This window comes from Cornus florida, unplaced genomic scaffold, assembly GCF_030987335.1.
Source record: "Cornus florida cultivar Cherokee Brave unplaced genomic scaffold, ASM3098733v1 CherokeeBrave_3.0.0_Hap2_Chr11, whole genome shotgun sequence".
Taxonomy (NCBI): Eukaryota; Viridiplantae; Streptophyta; class Magnoliopsida; order Cornales; family Cornaceae; genus Cornus; species Cornus florida.
In genome coordinates, this window is record NW_026775581.1 from 103,320,962 (window position 1) to 103,342,590 (window position 21,629).

The 21,629-nt window shown below is 34.0% G+C and overlaps 1 protein-coding gene across 4 annotated transcripts; it reads right to left on the minus strand.

Annotated features, from left to right (window-relative positions):
• Positions 1-602: 602 nt before the first annotated feature.
• LOC132283329 (uncharacterized) lies at positions 603-18,640 on the minus strand. 4 transcript variants are annotated; one of them, XM_059785269.1, is made up of 4 exons: positions 18,529-18,640; positions 18,401-18,428; positions 16,056-18,319; positions 13,263-15,975 (listed from the first exon to the last, which is right to left on the minus strand). In XM_059785269.1, exons 3-4 carry the CDS (start codon positions 16,305-16,307, stop codon positions 15,487-15,489), a joined length of 741 nt encoding a protein of 246 aa, XP_059641252.1. In that variant the 5' UTR covers positions 16,308-18,319; positions 18,401-18,428; positions 18,529-18,640; the 3' UTR covers positions 13,263-15,486. The 4 variants fall into 4 exon arrangements, 2 of the variants coding, with proteins under 2 accessions (XP_059641252.1, XP_059641251.1); XM_059785268.1 differs by having other exon boundaries at positions 16,056-16,421; positions 18,081-18,319; positions 18,401-18,640; XR_009472007.1 differs by lacking the exon at positions 13,263-15,975 and adding an exon at positions 603-843 and having other exon boundaries at positions 18,081-18,319; positions 18,401-18,640.
• Between the last annotated feature and the right edge of the window lie 2,989 nt (positions 18,641-21,629).

Genomic DNA, 21,629 nt, shown 5'->3' on the forward strand with positions numbered 1-21,629 from the left:
CGAACTGAAATAAAATTTCAACATATTACATGAGTTTGAAGATATTACAGACATGAGTTTCATAAATATTACATCACTTGTCAACACTTGTGAACAGACACAATAAAAGTATCTAAGTAAAATTGAACTAATATATTACATCATTTATCAACAATCACAATAACCAACAACAACAACATGAGCAATAACACAAATAATATAATTATAGTAAGACAACAACAGCCACCATAGATAATGTAGTTTTGCCTATTTTGTTTAGCTTGCATAACAGCAATTACATCATCCAACTCTTAATCCACATGACCACCCATTTGCAAACGTTGGTACATATCATCCAATCATATAAATGAACGGGCATGTGACTAAAATATCAAAGACTTGTATATTATTATAATGCCACTGTGACAATAACATGTACGTATAAAAAATTATTAATGCAAAGGATTGTATACCCCCCGTGATACCCCCGGATTCTCAAATGCGGGTTGGCCAAGCCCACACCCGAATACCCGGGGATATCAAAAACAAATTGATAATAAACGAACACAGAGTACAAAAGAATAAAGAAGAAAAAATAAAATGCTGACAAAAAACTAAAATGATAATCCAATAATAAACCTCATAATATATTTCAATTAATTAATAAACTCTTCTAATACAACTGATCCTCCAAAATACAACTCGGGAATCCATACTCTGTGGACCCCTAGAAAATCCAAACTAAACAAATGACAGTAATCTAAAATAGGAAACTGAATCATAAAGGAACTCCTATGTAGCATCGGAAGAATGAAGTAGACTGATCCCCGCTCAGCACGAACAACCTCTACTCGTGACGAACACCTGAAAAATAATGGTGGGTCAGGCCCACAAACAAGTTCTACTCTATTACAGTCCAAGCAGAGATCCGATACACGTATACATCCTAATCAATCAAACAGTAACTAGTAGTCCGTATATATATATATACACACACTAAAGGAACCTCACTAGACTATAGGGTTGTCTCAACCTGAATAGTAGGAAACATGCAAAACGCACATATAGTGGGCATGAGTACCTAGACTTACCAGGGTACACAACTACACTATATCTAGCTACACATCCCTGGCGATATACGCGCCCTAACCATTGATCCTGAGACTCAAGCTCATATCATGGCACCATACTTATATATATATAATCTAGTAACCATCCTATCCAGTATAAATTAATCCTCCATAAGTCATTCAACTTGTTCAGCTGACCTGACTTGAATATAAGTATGACTTAACATTTTAATTAATCCATTCCCATATATAATAAATTAATCCTCCATAAGTCATTCAACTTATTCAGCTGACTTGACTTAAATATAAGTAGGACTTAACATTTTAGTTAGTCCATTCCCTTATATAAAATAGGTAGGACTTAACTGATAAGTTAATCCATCCCTAGAATGTCACCGTCCCATACCGGTGCATTAAACCACACAATCCAACAATTGATGTAACAATTAAGGAAATACATCAAACATTCCATAAATAACTATGATAAATATGATATCAAGTTATCACATATAAAAGGAATGGCTTATTATTTCTTTAAACTTCCTATATCATATGTCCTACACAAACTGAATCTTATATATGATGATATTTTATTATACTGTTAAATAAGGATTCTTATATCCAATTCATCCTACACATTTAATCTCAATTGCTAAAATATTTTAAAAGATTAAATCCATTCATTTGTTTAAAACATTCAAATAGCAAGCATCATTATGATTGAGTCTATTTAAATTTATTAAAACCCAAACCCAGTCTCTATTTAATGTTCAGGAATCCTAGGCATGTTTCTACGTTCCATCATTCCACAAATATGAAAAATACATAATTTAAACATGTAAAAATTCACATAAGAAATCAAATTAAAATCATGCATTTTATCAAATCATAACACAAGAACAGATATGAACCAATTTCATAAAACCTATGTTCTAACCCAATTAAACATGCATAATTATTTAATTTTATGTGTTTAATAAATCCTGAAATTTCCTAGGCATGTACAGAAACATGAATCAAAGGGAAAGAGATAGAAGAAGAACTTGCCTTAAACTTTCGGATCAAAAGTTAAACTTCTTCTTCCTTGATATTCTCTCTACAGAGTTTTTCCCCTCATTCATTCCTTTTCCTCCTTCCTTCTCTAACATTATCTCTCCAGTATATATCACGTGAATATTTTTAACCCCCTTTTACAACCTATAGCTATAAATTTATAGGTTAAATAAAATAACCCTAACCCTTCTCCCAATCCAAGTCAACTAAAAAAAAATAATAATAATAAAAATATTAAAAAGGTAACCAAAATATGTTACGTATATAATTTATGTATATATTTATTAAATAAATAAATTATACACATTCCATTATTTATTAATGGATTATCCAATAATATTTAAGTTACCATAATATTATAAAGTAACTTAAAACATAACACGTATCAAATCTATGTATATTTTTATTATTTAAATAAACATATACATCAGATTAAATATTACTACCCAAATTACCATAAAAGTAATTAATAAAATACTTTCTTTTTTATATATATATTAAAAAGGTAAGTAAAATATGTTACGTATATAATTTATGTATATGTTTATTAAATAAATAAATTATACACATTCCATTATTTATTAATGGATTATCCAATAATACTTAAGTTATCATAATATTATAAAGTAACTTAAAACTATCAAATCTATGTATATTTTTATTATTTAAATATAAAACATATACATCAGATTAAATATTACTACCCAAGTTACCATAAAAATAATTAATAAATTACTTTCCTTTTTATATATGTATATAATATATATCTATATATACACATACATTATCCATGGGTAATAATTCATACACATCCAACCTCCTATCCAAGTAGTCCATGGGACCCAATTGATTGGCTCATTACTACTAACCATAACCATAAAAGAAAAATAAAAAAAATAATAAAAGAAAAAAAAATATTTAATTTACAATTAATCAAAGCACCATTTAAGCACATAATCTAATTAAACAATTAACACATAGACAAATACAAATAATACATAGACACATAATCAAATAATCAAGTAATACCCAATTCAATTAAACACATAAGTAATTAGTCAAATAATTAATTAAATAATAAAAAAATACAATTAAAACAAATAAATAAATACCGAGACCATCCTTTTAAAATTAGAGGTATTACACCCCCCCCAAAAGCTGGACATCTATAGAATGAACATCCATAATTCTTTGAAGTTCCAGTCGTATAAAGATTCATTCAACCCATTCTGCATGCACAAGGTGGCCCGTCACCCTGTATATCATCCATGACTGCATATACAAATGGTAAAATGTGTAATGTATACTTCACACTAGTTATTACATTTATCCAAATTGTAAAAGAGAGTTAAAATGTAACAACCCGAACCTGTGGGTCCGAACAGTTAACCGGGTCCTTACCCGAACCCGAGGTCAACTAGGTAATACTTCCACCTCTTATGTCCATAATCGTCATAAGGGTCAATCCGGGGTTCAAAATAACCTAGAACACAATCTTACAATGATGGTCAAACATTGCAGGTCAAAAGGGGATGATAAGCCGGCTAATGGGCCTTCATCAGCCGACTGACAGGGGCAAGTTCAGTCGGCTGACCTACAGGGTCGGCCAGCTGAAACGATTTTGAGATCAACATGCTCTCGGGACTTTTACTGTAGGCTTGTCAGTCGGCTGGTGGAGGGGGTTCGGTTGGCCGAACCTGGGGTTTCGGTCGGCTAATGGTGAGGATCAGTCGACCGAAACAAGGCCCCTAAATCCAAAACTCACTGGAAGGGACTCCAACTGTGTTAATTGTGAGCCAAATCTCTACTGGACCTGTTTTGCCATCAATTTCCTAATTCACTGCAATAGAACATGATATAATACAGTTGAAAAATATCTATAATTGGTCGGATTACAACTTCATTACCCTTTCATCATGAAATAATTTTATAATCTCATTTTACTTCAAAATACCACCAAGTATTATAATTACAATACATGACTACGGTTCACAAAATGAATACACTTTACTAAGGTTTGAGACTTTATAAAAATAAAAAAAATAAAAAAAAATGGCAAATATACAAAAGATGACAGAAAAATGGGTTTCTAGTCCTCCTTAGCCTTGTGATGGGTCTGCATCAATTACTTCCTTTCCGAGTCCTGAAAAATGTTAAATGATAAGGTGAGCATAAAGCTCAATAGGTGGTACCTAAGACGCACCTCTCAGGACCCCGTGAATCTAAGCAATGAATAGGACAATGGAGAGCAAGGTCATGCTAAACTGGGAAAAAATACAATATCAATTCCAAATTCAAAACTAGCAAATATCGTGCCATGAATGCAATGTCATGTATGTCACTCCCCATTTTCAAAAAAAACATTCATCTCTTCACAAACTGTTAATATAACCCGTCATTTTGTGACTCCGCAGCGACACAAGAGAAGGGTTGGCTACTGTCTTTAACCCTTGGTACCTCCGCGACGTCATTTGGGGCAGAGAGCAGGGTCGTGATAAACCGGGAAAAAATACAATATCAATTCCAAATTCAAAACTAACAAATATCGTGCCATGAATGCAATGTCATGTATGTCACTCCCCATTTTAAAAAAAAAAACATTCATCTTTTCACAAACTGTTAATATAACCTGTCATTTGGTGACTCCGCAGCGACACGAGAGAAGGATTGGCTACTGTCCCTGACCCTTGGTACCCCCGCGGCGTCATTTGGGGCCCAGATAGCTCAATCACGTTAGGGTGATCTCCCTAGTTTCCTCTAGGTTATATTAACACACCGACCCTTTGGTGACTCCGCGGTGACTGGGTTATCTGAAAAACCGTTTATCCAAAATTCTCCCCAAAATCCCTTTTTCATCTTTTTCAAATCATTTCACCATTTTTCATGCCCAATGCTTTGAATGCATATCACATGACTTTTTTTTTAATACTATGAGAATTGGGGAATTTAATATTTCACAATTAACATGCTTCCTCGTAATAATTTCTAACAATTTAACAAACACAATAAGCATATAAAATCAACAATTAGGAATACTTTCCATGTGAATCAACAAATACACATAATTGCATGTTTCATATACACGATTAAATCATTTAAGAGATAATCAATTCAAATAAAGCATGATTGACAACAATTATAGTAGAAAAACTCATAAAGGTGCAAGAAAGTGACGATTAGAGACTCTTACCTCAGTCTAAGCAAAAACCCCCAATTTAAGCCCTAGATCACGAATTCCTTAGAGTGCTTCAAATAAGAAATTACTCCGATCAAATTGTAGATCTCTGCGAGCTCTTTAATTTGCCGCAAACGGCACTCAAAAATACCAACCATTGAGGGAGAAATCAAGTTTTATAGCTTTGATAGAAAAGAAAAAGAAAAAAAAAAAAAAACAAGGAAAAGGGTGGGGAAGAGAGACCAGCGGGAGAGAGAGTGAGGAAGAGAGATATGAGATCAAAGGGATCTCTCTTGGCCATAAATTGTGTGAGTGGTGGGTCCCACCACCAAAATTTTTATTTTCTTTTCTCTTTTCTTTTAATTTTCCTTCTACCACAACAATATAGATGTACACATATAAAAATTCATAACCACATAAAATATATCAAATAAAAATAAATGTGATGCAAATGAACTCAACCAACGCCCCCGTACGCGACATTTCCGGTAGCGGGTCCCACACAAAACAGTCCGGCCCGAAAAACGAAAAAAATGCGAAAATGGTTACCCTTACATTTCAAAGAGTCCTGAGCTCAATGAAATGCTACAAACAACTCTCAGACATAACCGGCACATTCTGCAGTGCCCGGTACGCAAAACGATAAAAGACGAAAATGCCCTTGTAACAAAAAAAAAAAAAAAAAATCCCGAAAAAATGAAAAATGATGGAAAATGGAAATATTACAATCTACCCTCCTTAAAAAGATTTCGTCCTCAAAATCTATCCTCCTTATGAAGAAGGCCTACAACTACACACTTTCCGAGAATACCTCACAAAATCCCAAGACTATGAACTCACCGACATTATTGCCTTTGACACCGGACGTCACCAAGCAATCACACACCACTGCCACTAAAACCCAATACGGGTACTCATCTCTCACCTCATCATAACATAAGACCAACTAGGCTCTACACCTGACTCAAAACGAACATAAATCTACTCCACACAGCCATGAAAGGCTCTAAAGCCCGAAAGGAAAACAGTTACAAGACCTCGGAACGTAACAACATCCAACCTCCACTCATCCTTCAAACGACACACACAAAACCCCAAATGAAGAACCATATCCATCACGCCATACACATTTCTGTCAACCAATACTCGTCATCTAACACATAGCTACACCGTCACATATCGGTACAAAGCGACCACTAACCGCAACATACGACAATCATCATACCACACAACTTCAAAAAGACAAAATGATAGATCCCCGAACGATTACATAATCATAAGTCACAAAAAAAAAATAAAACATACTGTCCTGTATCCTGGACACAAATCCTCAAAAACAAGATCTTCAATAATCGATGATCGTACCACGAACCTTTTATCGGATACTTGATCCTACCTAACACACCTCGTTGTCCGTGACAACCACCTGAATCCACACTGTCACACCAACAAAATCCGTAATTTTGAGCTCTCATTGTTTCTAACAAACTAAAACAATCGTGGACCTTTGACCCGACATTGTGCTAAAGATGGACTGACTCAGGAGAAATGGTTGGCTAGGCCATTCTCATTATCGATCCGATCTCAACGCAGACGTCGTTCCTGTCCTCTGATCTAAACCTCAAACACAACCCCACATAGTTCTCAAAGCAACCTCAAGATCTACTCTCTAATTAATTCGTCGCTTTACATAACCTCAACAACTATACAGTCACATACCAGCTCTAAAAAACCCTAATCATGCCTCAATCATAACAAGCTAATGTAACACAGCACTAATACCACAATCATCAATCAACTTAAAAGTTTTTTAGTCACCTCATATTACCTACAACAGGTAATCAACATTATAACATCATTCGATTCGATTCTTATTTCTTTAAAACGCACAATACGACTGTCTCATGTTTAAAACCTCAAAACCAAAGTCAATCGTCTCTATTATTCCTCAATGGAATCACACAATCACTCTTTAGCCGCTTAGCACCCAAACAATATCAACACTTGTCCTCAAGACACTATTTAAATCGGACATCAATAAAAACATCCAAGTACATGACTCGTATCACATCACCTAACCATCCTCAAGCTTATGATTCACGACACACCCCTAGCTATCTCCAATAACACCTTACACCGGAAACAAAATCCCTATTCGGTAACCCATGCCTCATATTCCACTAATCAAAACCATTCTCAAAACAAACACTACAAAACCCAAGACTCCACTTTCCCCTGTGGGAGTGAGTCGACCTATATAACCAAACCTTACCGGTGAACTCTAACGTTAAACACTACCACACAGAAACCTCGCATACGATACACTGCGACACCTCTGCTAACCAAAACCAATCAGGCAAGAACACTAACGCTCACAACACACAAACACAAGAAATAATCACAATACGTTGGACACAACGTTAAACACTACCACACAGAAACCTCGCATACGATACACCGCGACACCCCTGCTAACCAAAACCAATCAGGCAAGAGCACCAACGCTCACAACACACAAACACAAGAAATAATCACAATACATTGGACACCGCGTCCCGTTCTACCTAGAATCATTCACTTCCAAACAACAACCTCTGCATCATAAAATGATACCTTACTACCTAATACATCTCTACCTTCCCAAGCAACACTGCCTCGATCAGCGTGCACATAAGACCCGTGACCTTAGTCACAACGATCCACCGATTCATCAAAAGAAAGAGATGTTTATATGGCAACACCGCTCTCACTGGCTCTAAAAACTAAACCATCCACCATCACCTTAACTGATGCACAACCCATATTACCTTTCTAATAACATACAATAAACAACTCATAATCCCCAAACCACATTCAGATCATGCCTCAAATTGTTCCGTTCATCAGTACTAATCATCACACCATAACACCTTTACTGCCACTCATTCTAACCACATTTCTATCCTATCATCCCACCGGACCATCAAGCCACTACTAAAGGATTTTCCCTCGAACATCCTTAAGATAATATCATCGCAACAAAAGAACAAACATAACTCTCGATACTCCTCACAACAACCACTATTTACCATTAGAAAAAATCCTCCATACGGCAATGCCATGCCGACAAATTCTCGAAATAAAATGAGAACAATCTCAGAATGCTCAACACCCAACAGTCTTCTCCAAACCACCAATAATGCACTCAATCATTAATACTTAACCAACTACTTAAACCACTCTTTATAAGGCGATCTACGTGGCTAAATGAGAAAACCTCACACTCCAGATTTAAACATCACTACCTCTCTTCTTCACTATTCCTTAGAACACTCTTAGCCCCAACAAAAATTAAATGGCTACCAATCTACAAAATCAACCTCTTCCCAATCACTCCAATCATTAGTCTATCTCTTAGAATCCTCAAACAACAAGCACTAACTCTTGATACACCAGACGCAATCTAAAATACAACCCAAGTCCATAACTTTCAAATTCTAGAACACAATTCATTTGATAACACATACTCACCAGCTATCACTTCACCCATAAACAACCAAGCACTCCAAGAACCCCGTATTACCTGTCTTATCGTGCAACCTTGCACTACACAGCTAAAACTGACTACAATACCTCACATCGAGACCCTCTAGACAACCGTGCCAACCCAAAACCCCGTTCATCGACCAAGCCATGCAACAAACTCACCGAGAGTCGATTACCCGCAACATGCCCTTATAACTATCCTAAATGAGAACCACTCCCCGATAAACCAGTCTCCAATATAGATTCCTTTAAGACCATGAAATGATCTACATCTGACAACCGGTCCTAAATCACCATAAACCTACAGGATCCAACAAATTCTCATGACAATCAAAACCAACACACTTCTTTAAGCCGTTCCAATATGCTCGAGATACACCTTTACAATCCACAGACTATATTTGTGACTCAATCAACCCTCGTCACACATACTATGATTGGTTCGAAAAGAACCTCCACACCAAACCATGACTTAAGTCGCAAACACCAACCTCTTAAAGTCATACCGAAACCTTCACTCGTACACTTGACCTCCACGGTCACCAAAACCATACACCAATACATGAAACTCACACACAACAAGGGCACTTTGCCATAAAATATGAATCCGTTCTAAAGCCATGCTCTAAGCACCGTACAAAATGCAACTAAGAAGATCAGGATGACTATATGCTAAATAGCTCAATCCACGAGCTAGAAGCCCATGCCATTAGTTCGATAAGAACCGGCACCCAAACAATCCTGAGCAACCGAGCTCCTCGCCTACTCAAGTCAAAACTTACATAATCCTTAATGCCGTGACAAGTACCCTACCATACTAACAACCATCCCAATTGTAATACCCCAATAATTTAAAGGATTTATTAATTGAGATTAATTACTTTTATTTTATTTTTAAATGATTTGTTTAAATTATTTGGGATTAATTTCTTTTATTTTATTTTATTTTTTTAAAATGATTTGTTTTAGTTAATTGAGTGTTATGATTTAATTTTCTTATTTGTATTAAATTATATTTCGCCATTATATTTGATGAATTGGTTTGATGTTTTGATTTGTGAAACAGTATGATTGAATTGTTGATTTGTAATTTATGTATTTATGCTTGTGTGAATTGATAATTAATTATTTGTAATTATTAGATTTAATTTAATTATTTTATTTATTTAAGTTAATGGGTTTGGACTTAAGAGGAGTGAGACCTATGGATATGGTCTTGGGCTTGAATGAAGCCTTGTTGGATTAATTAATAAGGGCCCATGGTTATAAAGATATTTAAGTAATTATCTTTGCATATATATATATATATATATATATATATATATTATTTAAGATAATTATTTTTTTTATTATTTTATTTGGTAGTCCTACTAGAAATATGATTTGGATTTTAATGTGTATAAATATACACATAAAGTTTTATAGTTAAAGGCTTACACGTTAGAAAAATAAAAGAGATAGAGAGAGAGAAGAGGAGAAGCCTGACAAAGAAGAGGCCGGATCAGAGAAAGAGGATGTTGGATTGGAAGAGACAATTGAAGCTTGAAACGTCGGTTTCGTTTCGAAACCTTCAAACGAGTTCTTCTCTAACTTTCCTCTTAGAACTTATAAAGATTTCACCTTGAGTATCAAAGTTTAGATTAAATTTATTTGTTTAAAATCATGGTTAGATCGGAATAATTAAAAGCATAAATTATTTTTATTTTTATATTTAGATTATTAGATTTTAATTGTATATATAAGTGTTGTATATATTTTTAAAATTAATTTATAGGTTGAGCTTTGACCTAATAGGGGTAATTATGGTTTCTAGAGTTTCTAGTATTTTTGGGGAATTTTCTAGGATTTTTTCGGGATTTGTTTTTTATTTTTCTGATATTATTATAATATTTGAAAATTATTCTGGGCAATTATATATATACCATTTATATAAACTGGAGGCTGATGTTGCATTCGGCGCATAGGAGTCTATACATAGGTGTTTAATCTTGTGCAGCGCGGTGTAGGATAAGTAGGTGTACACGCCAATCAGGGCCATAGGATTAAGTAAACTTATATGGATTGATATAGTGCATAGCGGCGCATGAAAGTTTGGTGCGCATGTGCATCTGGTCCATAGAAGTGGTCTAGTCCATTGTGGAATTATCTGGTGTAGCACAGAACATGAGAAGATGGTGCACTCGCTGATCTGGACCTTAGATATATTCTAGTTAACAGAAAATAATCTAGTGTGGGCGTGTTCATTTGTGTACGGATTTATGACCATTGGATGCGGCATAAATGAAGTGATGGATTCAATTTGGCGAGCTCACAGTAGCTGAAATACTTCAACCAATAAGAACGTGCCAGCACACACGGAGGTTGGATTCAGCGCGTGGGAAATCCATGTTGGCCTGTTTTGATACTTAACATTGAAACGATCATAACTCAATCATTTTAAATCGAAATTGGGTCATTTTTTAGCTCAAATTCAAGGATTTTTCATCCTCTTTCCAATGGTACCAATTTCATTATCAGATTCCCATCATACTAGGAGATATTTACGTTTAGTGAGACGGTATCGGAAAATTATTTACCGAGATAGGGTATTTATGGGAAACTATTTCTGACGATATTTAGTAGCATTTAAATTACGTAAATATAATTAAATTAATATATTGTTATGGAAGGAAGTATATACATATATGTTTATATATATAATTATTTATATATGTGTATATATGGTTTAATTGTTTAAGATAAGTATGGAGGGATGTATGCATATATATATTGATATATATGTATATGTATGATTTAAATCATCAAAGATTATTATGGATGGTATTATACATATTTATATATTATATAATATATGTGTATGCGAGTGTGTGTGTATATATATATATATATATATATATATATATATATATATATATATAAATTAAGATAATTATTATTATTATTTTTATTTGATATATCTGGAGAGGCTGGTTAGCAAATTTGTGATATGCTTATAATTTGCGGGAGATGTTTATGTATGAATTAACTTACTGTTAAGTTTAAAGTTGATACATAATTAAGTTATAGGCATGGATGAGTTGTCATAGGCGTAAATATATTGCCTAAGTATTTATATGAATAAAATACATACATAGGAAGCATGGATAGGTTGTTAGTTTAAAAGTATAAAATATATACTTGTGGATGCATGGTTGAATTGCCAATATATAAATAAATATACTTATGGAGGTATGGTTGAATTGCCAAAGTATAAATATATATACTTAAGGAGGCATGGTTGAGTTACCAATATATAAATAAATATATTTATAATGGCATGGTTGATTTGTCAAAGCATAAGTTAATGGCTATGGGTATTAGATGTTTAAATTGCATCTATGGTTATTATATGTATAAGTTAGATTATGATTAGATATTCTTAAATTAGAATAATCTAGTAGTTACATGTTAGTGTATTATTTTATATATATTAATAAACTAATATTGGTAGAGACATGGATGATTTGTCAAAGCCTAGGTATTGACAGTATGGTTTAAATAATTAAATTCATTATTGGCTTTTGGATTAAATATAATTTTCCTTGAATTATATTTTATTATTTAAATGATTAAATAATTATTTAAAATGAAGTTAAGGTTAAAGGGGTTTCTCTTTAAAAGAGAAGGAGTTTTGAATTGGTTTAGGTATGATTATGTTTTAATCATGATTTAATGATTTTGAAAATTAATGAAACTATTAATGGATGTGATTGTTATACTGTATATAATTATTTATACATATGCGTATCATTGTTTATTAAACTTAAAATTTTATTATGTTTAGTTTTGATCAGAGATGATCTATTTATTGGTTTTCAAAGGTCTGGTAGAGAGAACTTGCTCGTAAGGTTTAACCTACAATTTATTTTTTAGGCTATTAGAAGTTCCAGTCTCGAGGTTGAGGATCCGCAGTTGGAAGACTGCTATTCATCTATTCATCTTGTGTACTTTTAAGTAGTATTGGATTATTGGATAATGTTTTAAGTGATCGAGTTACGGGATTCTCGAGTTGTAATTGTTAGAGAATTATTAACTAATGAAATATTTATTTATTAGTTTTATTCAGTTATTTATTATTCATCTTTGCATTATGTGCTTGTTTAAATACTTTAATTGTTTTGATATTCCCTGGTTTTGTGCGTGAACTTGATCAACTCTTGTTCCGAAATTAGGGGATATCACACCGATACTTAACCATATAACCACATAAAAACAAAGCCATATATGTATACAAAATGAATGAAACCCATAATACTACATGAAACACGTTGGCATATACCATGCTCATTACTTGTCACATTAGCACTGCACACACCATGCCTACCACTTCCGTCGCCATATTCCTCATACACAATCAACATGCTTTTCTTTTCTTTCACATTTCATTTACACGGTTAGATCATCTAACTATTCCTCGAACATGGCCATGTAACATAAACCTTAGCATATAAACATATAAACATGCAAACACGTTGCAAGGAAGCACGTCTTTCAAAACCGTGAGTATATAAACATGTAGACAAGTAAATAGTTAAGCTTGCTTTTCAAATAACAAAACACTTTAGCACATAGTCACATAAATAATGCAAATGACTTCCCACATAGCCCTAGGTAGGCCTCTACGCGCCGTCCTAATGGTTTTCGAACCATTGATCTGATACCAAATTTGTAACGACCTGACCCTGTAGGTTAGCCGACTGAACTTGCCCCTGTCAACCGACCGATGAAGGCCCATCAGCCAACTGATCATCCCCTTTTGACCTGCAATGTTTGACCATCATTGTAAGATTATGTTCTAGGTTATTTTGAACCCCGGAGTGACCCTTATGACAACTATGGACATAGGAGGTAGAGAGTATGACCTAGTTGACCTCAGGTTCGGGTAAGGACCAGGTTAATGGTTCGGACCCACAGGTTCGAGTCGTTACACAAAATAAAGTAGTTATTACAGTTATCCAAATCCTTAAAAAGAGTTAAAATGAAGTAGTTATTACAGTTATCCAAACATGATAAACATCAAGGGTGCTGAATTGTATTCCATATAATATTAGCAATATGATCACGTAAAATATCCATTGGTCGCGACTGAGGCTACGGCACATCAACCTAAACATCATCATTCTCATCGTCAAATATTTCATCTATCAGCGCCTCCACAGTTTCATCATCAAATATTGCATCTATTTGCGTTGACATTCTTATAAAGTTATAAAGTGTGCAGCAGTGTAAAACAATAGCAACCTAAGTTTCAAACTTATATGGGGGCATTTGTTTCAAGATAAGGAATCTCATCTTAAGCATCCTAAAACAACGTTCAATGATATTTAGCAAAGACGAGTGCCTGTGATTGTATATTTCTTTTCTACCTCGGGGTTGCCTAGAAGCCCTACGGTACTCTTGGGAGTGGTACCATTGACCCCTGCTGGGAGCTAAGAAACTCGGTTGATTGGCATACCCAGAGTCTACCAAATAATATTTTCTTGCCATTTTACAAATTATAAACAATTGTACCATTATATTTAAAATACATTAAAAAATTATAAATAGTATGACATTTACTGTCTGGAGGCTGTGGGAATTGCATATTTTCATTATTAATACTCTCGTTCAATATTTTAGAATCATTAACAGACCACTCCCATCCTGCTACAACGTATGTGAACATCATATCAAATGAACAAACAACCATTACATTTTGTGTGGTATCCCCCTTCCTACCACGAAATGGTATTTGTTGGTCCACAGGCACGTTTGCATAGATATGAGTTCCATCAATTGCCCCTACGCAATTCCTAAAAAAAAGGGTAGAACTTTTTTGACTTTCTTATATAGTTAGGAATTTGGGTTAAATCTGGAGGGACAATAATCTTTTTCCCTAAATCACACACATTTTGTAAAACCAAATGAAAGTGTTTTGAAATTGTATAGGTTGAGTGTTGAAATATTTCTGCTACTACACGATTCATTTCATTGTGAGCTAAAGTAAGCAAGAATATGCCAACTTGTTCAAAAACACTTACACCTTTAGAGTCTTTCAACCCTAATGACTTAAGCTCCCCACACAACTTCAAAAAAATAAGGGTGGACATCCTAAAATTTTCAAAACATCTACTTCTATGCCCATTCAAGATCTCCAATATATATGCTTCCCCTCTTAAAATTGAATCCCTACAAGGCTGTTTATGGTAGTGTTTCATTTAGTAATCCAACATACATGCCATTATGATGATAGATTCATTCTCGTCGTCATCATCATCATACAACTCAATGATTGTCCTAATATCCATCTGTATAATACAAAATGTAAGAAACGACATAAATTACAATCATCCCAAGGCAAATACTAAATAAGAAATAAAAGCAACACACCAAATAAAATTATCCCAAGCCAAATATTGATATTGTTATTACAATCATCCCAAGCTAAATACTAGTGTACTTGATATTACAATCATCTAAAGTCATAACAAAACCAAATAAGAAATAAAAGTAACACACCAAATAAAGTATAGTTAATAGTACAGTCATCCAAAGTCATAATAAAAGCAACACACCAAATCAAAGATTCATGATCTAACCAACCCTCTTATCATCAGGAAGGTCATTCATAAAGAAATCCCTCCAAATTTCATCACTACGTAACATCTAGATGACCTTAGCATATTGTTTCATATCAACGCCCTTCAATTGATTCAAAATACTACAACATAACTTAAAATCATCTTTTGTCTTGTCCAAAGAATTTACTTCAACCTGACATTCGTCATGGAATGTTTTCATACTAGATGATGAGGCTTCTTTTATAACCTTTTCAATTCGATTAGCTTTCATGTTATCATTATCTTTCGTTTTATCCATGACATCGCTCATTGTGGAGGCAAAACTCTCTTTCTTTGGTTTCTTACCACGAGGTTCAGGAGAGGGACTGATCTCATGACTGTCTAACTCAGCTAAATCATCAATTTCAAATGAGCTATGTATAGCTGCATGGGGTGAGGGGGCTTGGCTGATAATGGGTGAATTAGTCGAAGTATGGACATGTGCACCTGTAGCGTGTGTGCCTCTAAATATGATGCTGAGCTTGTCAAAATGTTTATATCCCTTCTTTCGAAACTTACTCGCATTTTCATTCACCTACAAATTATTAAAGTACTATTAATATTAAGTTAAGTCTACATTTGTAAAGTTAATATACATTTATTTGAATAACTAACCTTCATCAACCTAGGCCATCTTTCTTTTTCAACTATAACCATGCCCGTCTCAGCATTATATCCCACGCCTGTTTCTGCTAACAAACTCACAAAGTCTTTGTACTTTACCCTCAAGTGGTCGAATTTGCTCCTAAGTTGTTTCGGTGCATACTTCTTCCCTGTATGAACCCTCATGCCTTCTACTATATTCTTCCAACCAATTGTGATAAAAGTTCTGGAAGTCCGATTACCAATCTTCACTTCTTCCTCCATATGGATGATGAAAGTTTCAAGCTGAGAATCATCCCATACTAGTTTTGCATCACCGGTATTGTCTGTAAGGTCCTATATTTCTTCTCCCACCACATTGTCACCATTAATATCCATCTAATTACATAGTTTTAATATAAATGGGTTAAAATGGTCATTAAAAACTGTGGTCTCATTAATCAAATTCATAAACTCATGTTTCATCATTCTAGCAGTACACAAGTGTGGTCTCATTAATCAAATTCACAAACTCATCTCAGAATTCGAAACTTTCAAAAACATATATGTAATGAAAAAAGTTCGGTAAAATTTCAACATCATATCTTAATTTTGAAGCACAATTCACATCACAGTTCATGTTTTTAATTTCCATCTCAACATGTATATATAACAGCCATCCATTCATAGAAGAATAGACACAAAACACACACACACACACACATATATATATGGCATCCAATAGCACAATAACATTACAATATTATATCAGTTTATGCTGAAGTGTATCTAAAGCTCAAATGATAAATGATCCATAGCCATAATGAACTGCACAATTTTCCTCTAAGAGAAAATATTTGGCATATTAAAAATTGAAAGCACTTAATTAAAGCACCTTCTTGTCAGAGATAAATTATGCATGTTGAGTGAGATTTTTAAAATGACTCGTATCAGGAATAAAGAAATTAATTATGAGTTCTTTAGGCATAGCATTCCTTAAAATCAATCTAATTTTAAATTGGAGCATATAGTACTAAACCAACTTCTATTCCATACATATATATATGCAACACATTAGTGGAAAAAAAAAAACTTATGTACTATCATCACATTGATCCAAAGTCATTTGAAGTGAGCAAAACAATTAAACCAATTCATAATCCGTAACTATATTAATGACCAAAGCTACAAAATCTAATTCTTTTACATTGAACTCAATAAATCAGAATTATCAGTGTACAGTGTACCTGTTCTTGTGCTTACAAAGTACTGAAATCAATATATGCAATTTTTTGTTTTTCAGTTTTTGTGCTCACAATTATAGTGTTTTTCCAATTATCTGTTTTTCAGTTTGAAGCATACTATAATTGTCTAGTATAATACTAGTGCATGTGTAACAGATCTTCTCCCTGCGTTTGTTCATTGTTGGTTGGTTTTTGAGTCGCAAGAAAGGGAATATCATAAATAGGTTAATCCCATAGTAGTGTCAAAAAAAAAAAAAAATTCCCATAGTAGTATGTGTACGGATCTAGACATTATTGGATAGTTTTGGATCATCCACTACTTGGTGAGGTGAGATCGACCCATGTTCAAGTTTCTTTGTATATTGTATTACGGAAATTGATAGTGAAAAAGTATAAGTCAAAAAACATAAACTAAATAAAAAAATAATAACACTCTGTTTTTGTTTAGCTTGAATTTTTTTCAATAAAAATATGAAAAAATTACCATTGTATGGTTTTAATAATAACATGAAACTTACAATAACAGAAAGGGTGTTATTGTGAGTTCATAAGACTTTCACTTTAAAAAGAAAATTTGTGTTTTTTTAAGAAAAATTTTACAAAAAAATTAGGTAGTTATGAAAAATAATTCTCTCAAACTTTTAATTTTCCTTCCTAACAAAACAATTATAATGTTTTTTCAATTTTTTGTTTTTCAGTTTGTGTTGATTTTTCAGTTTTCAATTTAAGGTGCATATATATACAAAGATGAAATATCAAACAACATAAAATAAAATAAAAATTAAAAACACAATTATAAGAAAACTCAACATACCCGAGATGAGAGAGATGAATAAATAGAGAGAGAGCTTGGGAAGATTTTGGAAATTTTCTTGGTAAACCATGGCCGGAGAAGAAGACTGGAGCTCGCTGGAAGTTGCAGAGGGCTGCCGACGTTTCTCGTTGGCGTAAATCGGCCAGAGAAAGAGAGAAGAGAATCCGAGAGTGGAGAGAGACGCGATGAAGAGAGAGCTCTTCAGATCTTCATACATAGTCGTCGATTTCAAGCCCAATCTTCAGACACCGTCGAAATTTTAGAGAGAGAACAAGGATAAGTATGTTAAACATGATATAAGAAGAACCATATGAGCTCACCAGTGAGAAGAAGACGACGTTCTGCGTACTGGAGTCGCCGACGTTGTGCATATTGGAGTAGCCGAATTTAGAGAGAGAACAAGGATAAGTATGTTAAACATGATATAAGAAGAACCATATGAGCTCACCAGTGAGAAGAAGACGACGTTCTGCGTACTAGAGTCGACGACGTTGTGCATATTGGAGTAGCCGAATCGCCTTCAGCTGCGCGATATAACCCTAGCCTTAGAACATTGTTGCAATTTCTATTTATACATATGTTCTCAAATCAGAACAAGTTTTGGCATTTGTTACACCCGCTACAGTGAAAACTGGGCTGGTCAAATTTTTGGAACAAGGCAGAACACCATATTCTTGTTCCAACTTTTGGCCCATTTTTAGAAATTGTTTAGACACTGTTGAAACCAACACAGGCCGTGTCAAATATGTTTTGGGCCTCAATAATGGTACTGTAACGGGCCTAGAACACTACACCACAGAACATTACACATACCAAACAAGGCCTAAATTCCTAACTTTTATTAGAGTTAAATTCCGTATAAGTATATTTCTTTCTTTAATCACTCTAAAAATAATTTTATTTAAAAAATAAGATAAAAATTGATAATCAAGTCAATGGTTTAGCCGATGGTTTCTAACTCAGTTGTTTACTTCTGTTATTAGGCCCAATGTTGACGGGATATGATCATTGTTGATACATGTTTTTGATAAGTTGAGGAAATCATTTCATGTCTGTCGAGAATAATGAGATCAGAGGCTGAGTGGAACTCCAAACTAGCACAACGAGATTTTCCGTATAGGAGTTGAGAGAGAAAAGATAGATTTCCTTAACACCCTATGATAGCTCAAGTCCTAAAAAACTTTGGTTATTGTTGTGGTGCTGTATATGCATTCCACCCCTCTAAATGATGAGAGTTTAGTCCTATTTATAGTACTTTCATTCGGGTAAGGACCCTTAGTCATGAAGGTTAGCCCCTTCTTTATCCAATGGTCACTCTGTTGGGATTTATATGTCCTGGTATAGCAAATTCCTGTTTTGACTAAAGTGACATATGTTCCTGACGTTTTTGAAATATTTATGTTTTGTACAATTGGTGAATTAAATGTATTATGTTTCGATTCATTATAGAATTGATAGTGTCCTCTTGATTACAAGAGATATTTATATATATATGTAATGGCGATCAATACATGAATATAAATAGTAATCATAAATTGTTCATAGTCAGTAATTATGGATGGAATCATAATTAATTAAGACTTGAACTGGATCCGCGTTAGGTTGAGATATATTGCGAGAGCCGTCGTATGCAATTGCTCCCTATCACCGTCATGGTATTTGACTCTTAAGCATGAGAAAAGTATAGACTCTTTTATTAATTAATAATTACTTTGATTTGTTCGGTGGATTTTTCGGGATCATTAGACCGATACTTTGGGTAGTTATGTAATTAATAGTTAGAGGGTTATATTTTCAATATTTGCATCATTGGTACTTGTATTTATTTTGTATTGATTATGGTTGATCACAAAATAAATTCGAAGGTCTTCGTGTGTTTTTAGACAAAATGATTTATTATATATTTATTTATTTAAATTATTATTTTTGTCAAACAAATGTTTTATTGTGATCGAGCCAAAAATAATCAAAGGTACCAAAATAAATATATTAATTAAGTAGTCGGATTGATGGCTTTATTTATCCGATAACTAATTTTGCATAGAGGGGTCAAAGTGCAATATTGACTTAGAGGTTATTTATTATTTAATTGGAGTTCAATTAATTTTTTTTAGTGAAGTAAAATTAATCTATGAATTAATTGAATTGGGTCCATGGACCGGACCAATTATTAATTCATTGTAACCAATAAAATAATAGGCCTGATGGATTCTCACTCATAGCCCAACTTGATATTGGAATCATATTAGATTTGAGACATGTGAATTAGAGATTGAGAAGGATTTGTTGTTTCATTTTCTTTATCTTTATATTTCCTATAAATATACATGGTCTATGTATATTTTTTTTGTGATTTTTAAAAGAAGGAAAAATGAATTTATTTTCTCTCTTTAGAAAATTAGGGTTTATGTTCTCATCTAATGGAAGCTCCCATAAGCCTAGTTTTCCAAGGTCACTCATGGAGGCTTATGAGTGATTCCCAAAGGCAAAACAATTACCAAGAAGATGGAGATCTATGGAGAAGGCATCTTGCTAAGGGACCTACAATAAATGAGAACGTTCACTTTAGAGGAAAGATTTAAAGGTTTACTCAGACCTTTGATATAAGTATTCAATCGGTTACTTGAATGATACATCATATTTTATTTTTGCATAAAACTTGTCTCTATGTGATGAATCATGATCTATGAATCAAAATTTCTCAAAAAGTTTTAAAACTTACACGTTTCCCAACACACTCTGCCAAGTAAGGACCCTTAGTCACGAGGGCTAGCTCCTTCTTTATCCAATGGTCACTTTACCTGACCTTTGACATATGGGGCATCTAGCAGGCGGCCCGAGGCATGCCGCTGCACTTTTCAAGGCAGTGATGATGGTCTGTATTCAATGCAGCTCTTAACAGTCAATCAATGGTATATTTAATGTATTATGTGGTCTTTATTACTCGAGCTCAGCTATTGGGTATTAAACATTCTCTTCCCCTTGTGTAGACCTTGAGGTGAGACAATTCTTTGGAACCCAGCCACCTAACCATTGATACTCAGATTCCCGCGAAACAGGAGGAGATAGGAAAATCGCATAGGACTTGCCTTATTTGGTCCCGAGCTGAGCTCCTCCTATGTTGGGGGAGCTCGAGATGAACAGTTAGTTTTAAGCTTCCTCTGCAGAGGAAAGCTTCAGAGAAGATGGCGAGACCCATCCGACTTGAGCGGGGTTACCTCCACAGGAGAGGTAAGGGTGGTGACCTCTTCCTCTTGTGAGTTCAGCATCTTGATTCTCGACCTAGTAGCTCAAAGCTATTCTAGAGAAATGTCAGGCAGGTCCTGACATGGTCCAATCAGCACTGACCAGGTGTATTTTCAATAATAAATAGTGTCACATGGAGTTTGACGTGGCACGATCATCTACAATCATTTACAACCAATTCGCGTTCACGATTATTGGGTGAGTTTTTTTGAAATATGTTTTCAAGTTCAAAAATAGAAAAATTTTAAAAATTACAAAATGCAATTATCTAAATCAGGTATTTTTAAGCTAAAAATAATTTTC

Bases quoted from the DNA above. Each gene is read 5' to 3' on its own strand.
- LOC132283329 (XM_059785269.1), bottom strand. From the start codon at position 16,307: ATGGAGGAAGAAGTGAAGATTGGTAATCGGACTTCCAGAACTTTTATC. The intron at 15,976-16,055 runs GTTAGTTATTCA...AATAATTTGTAG, and splicing joins GATGGCCTAGGTTGATGAAG to GTGAATGAAAATGCGAGTAA.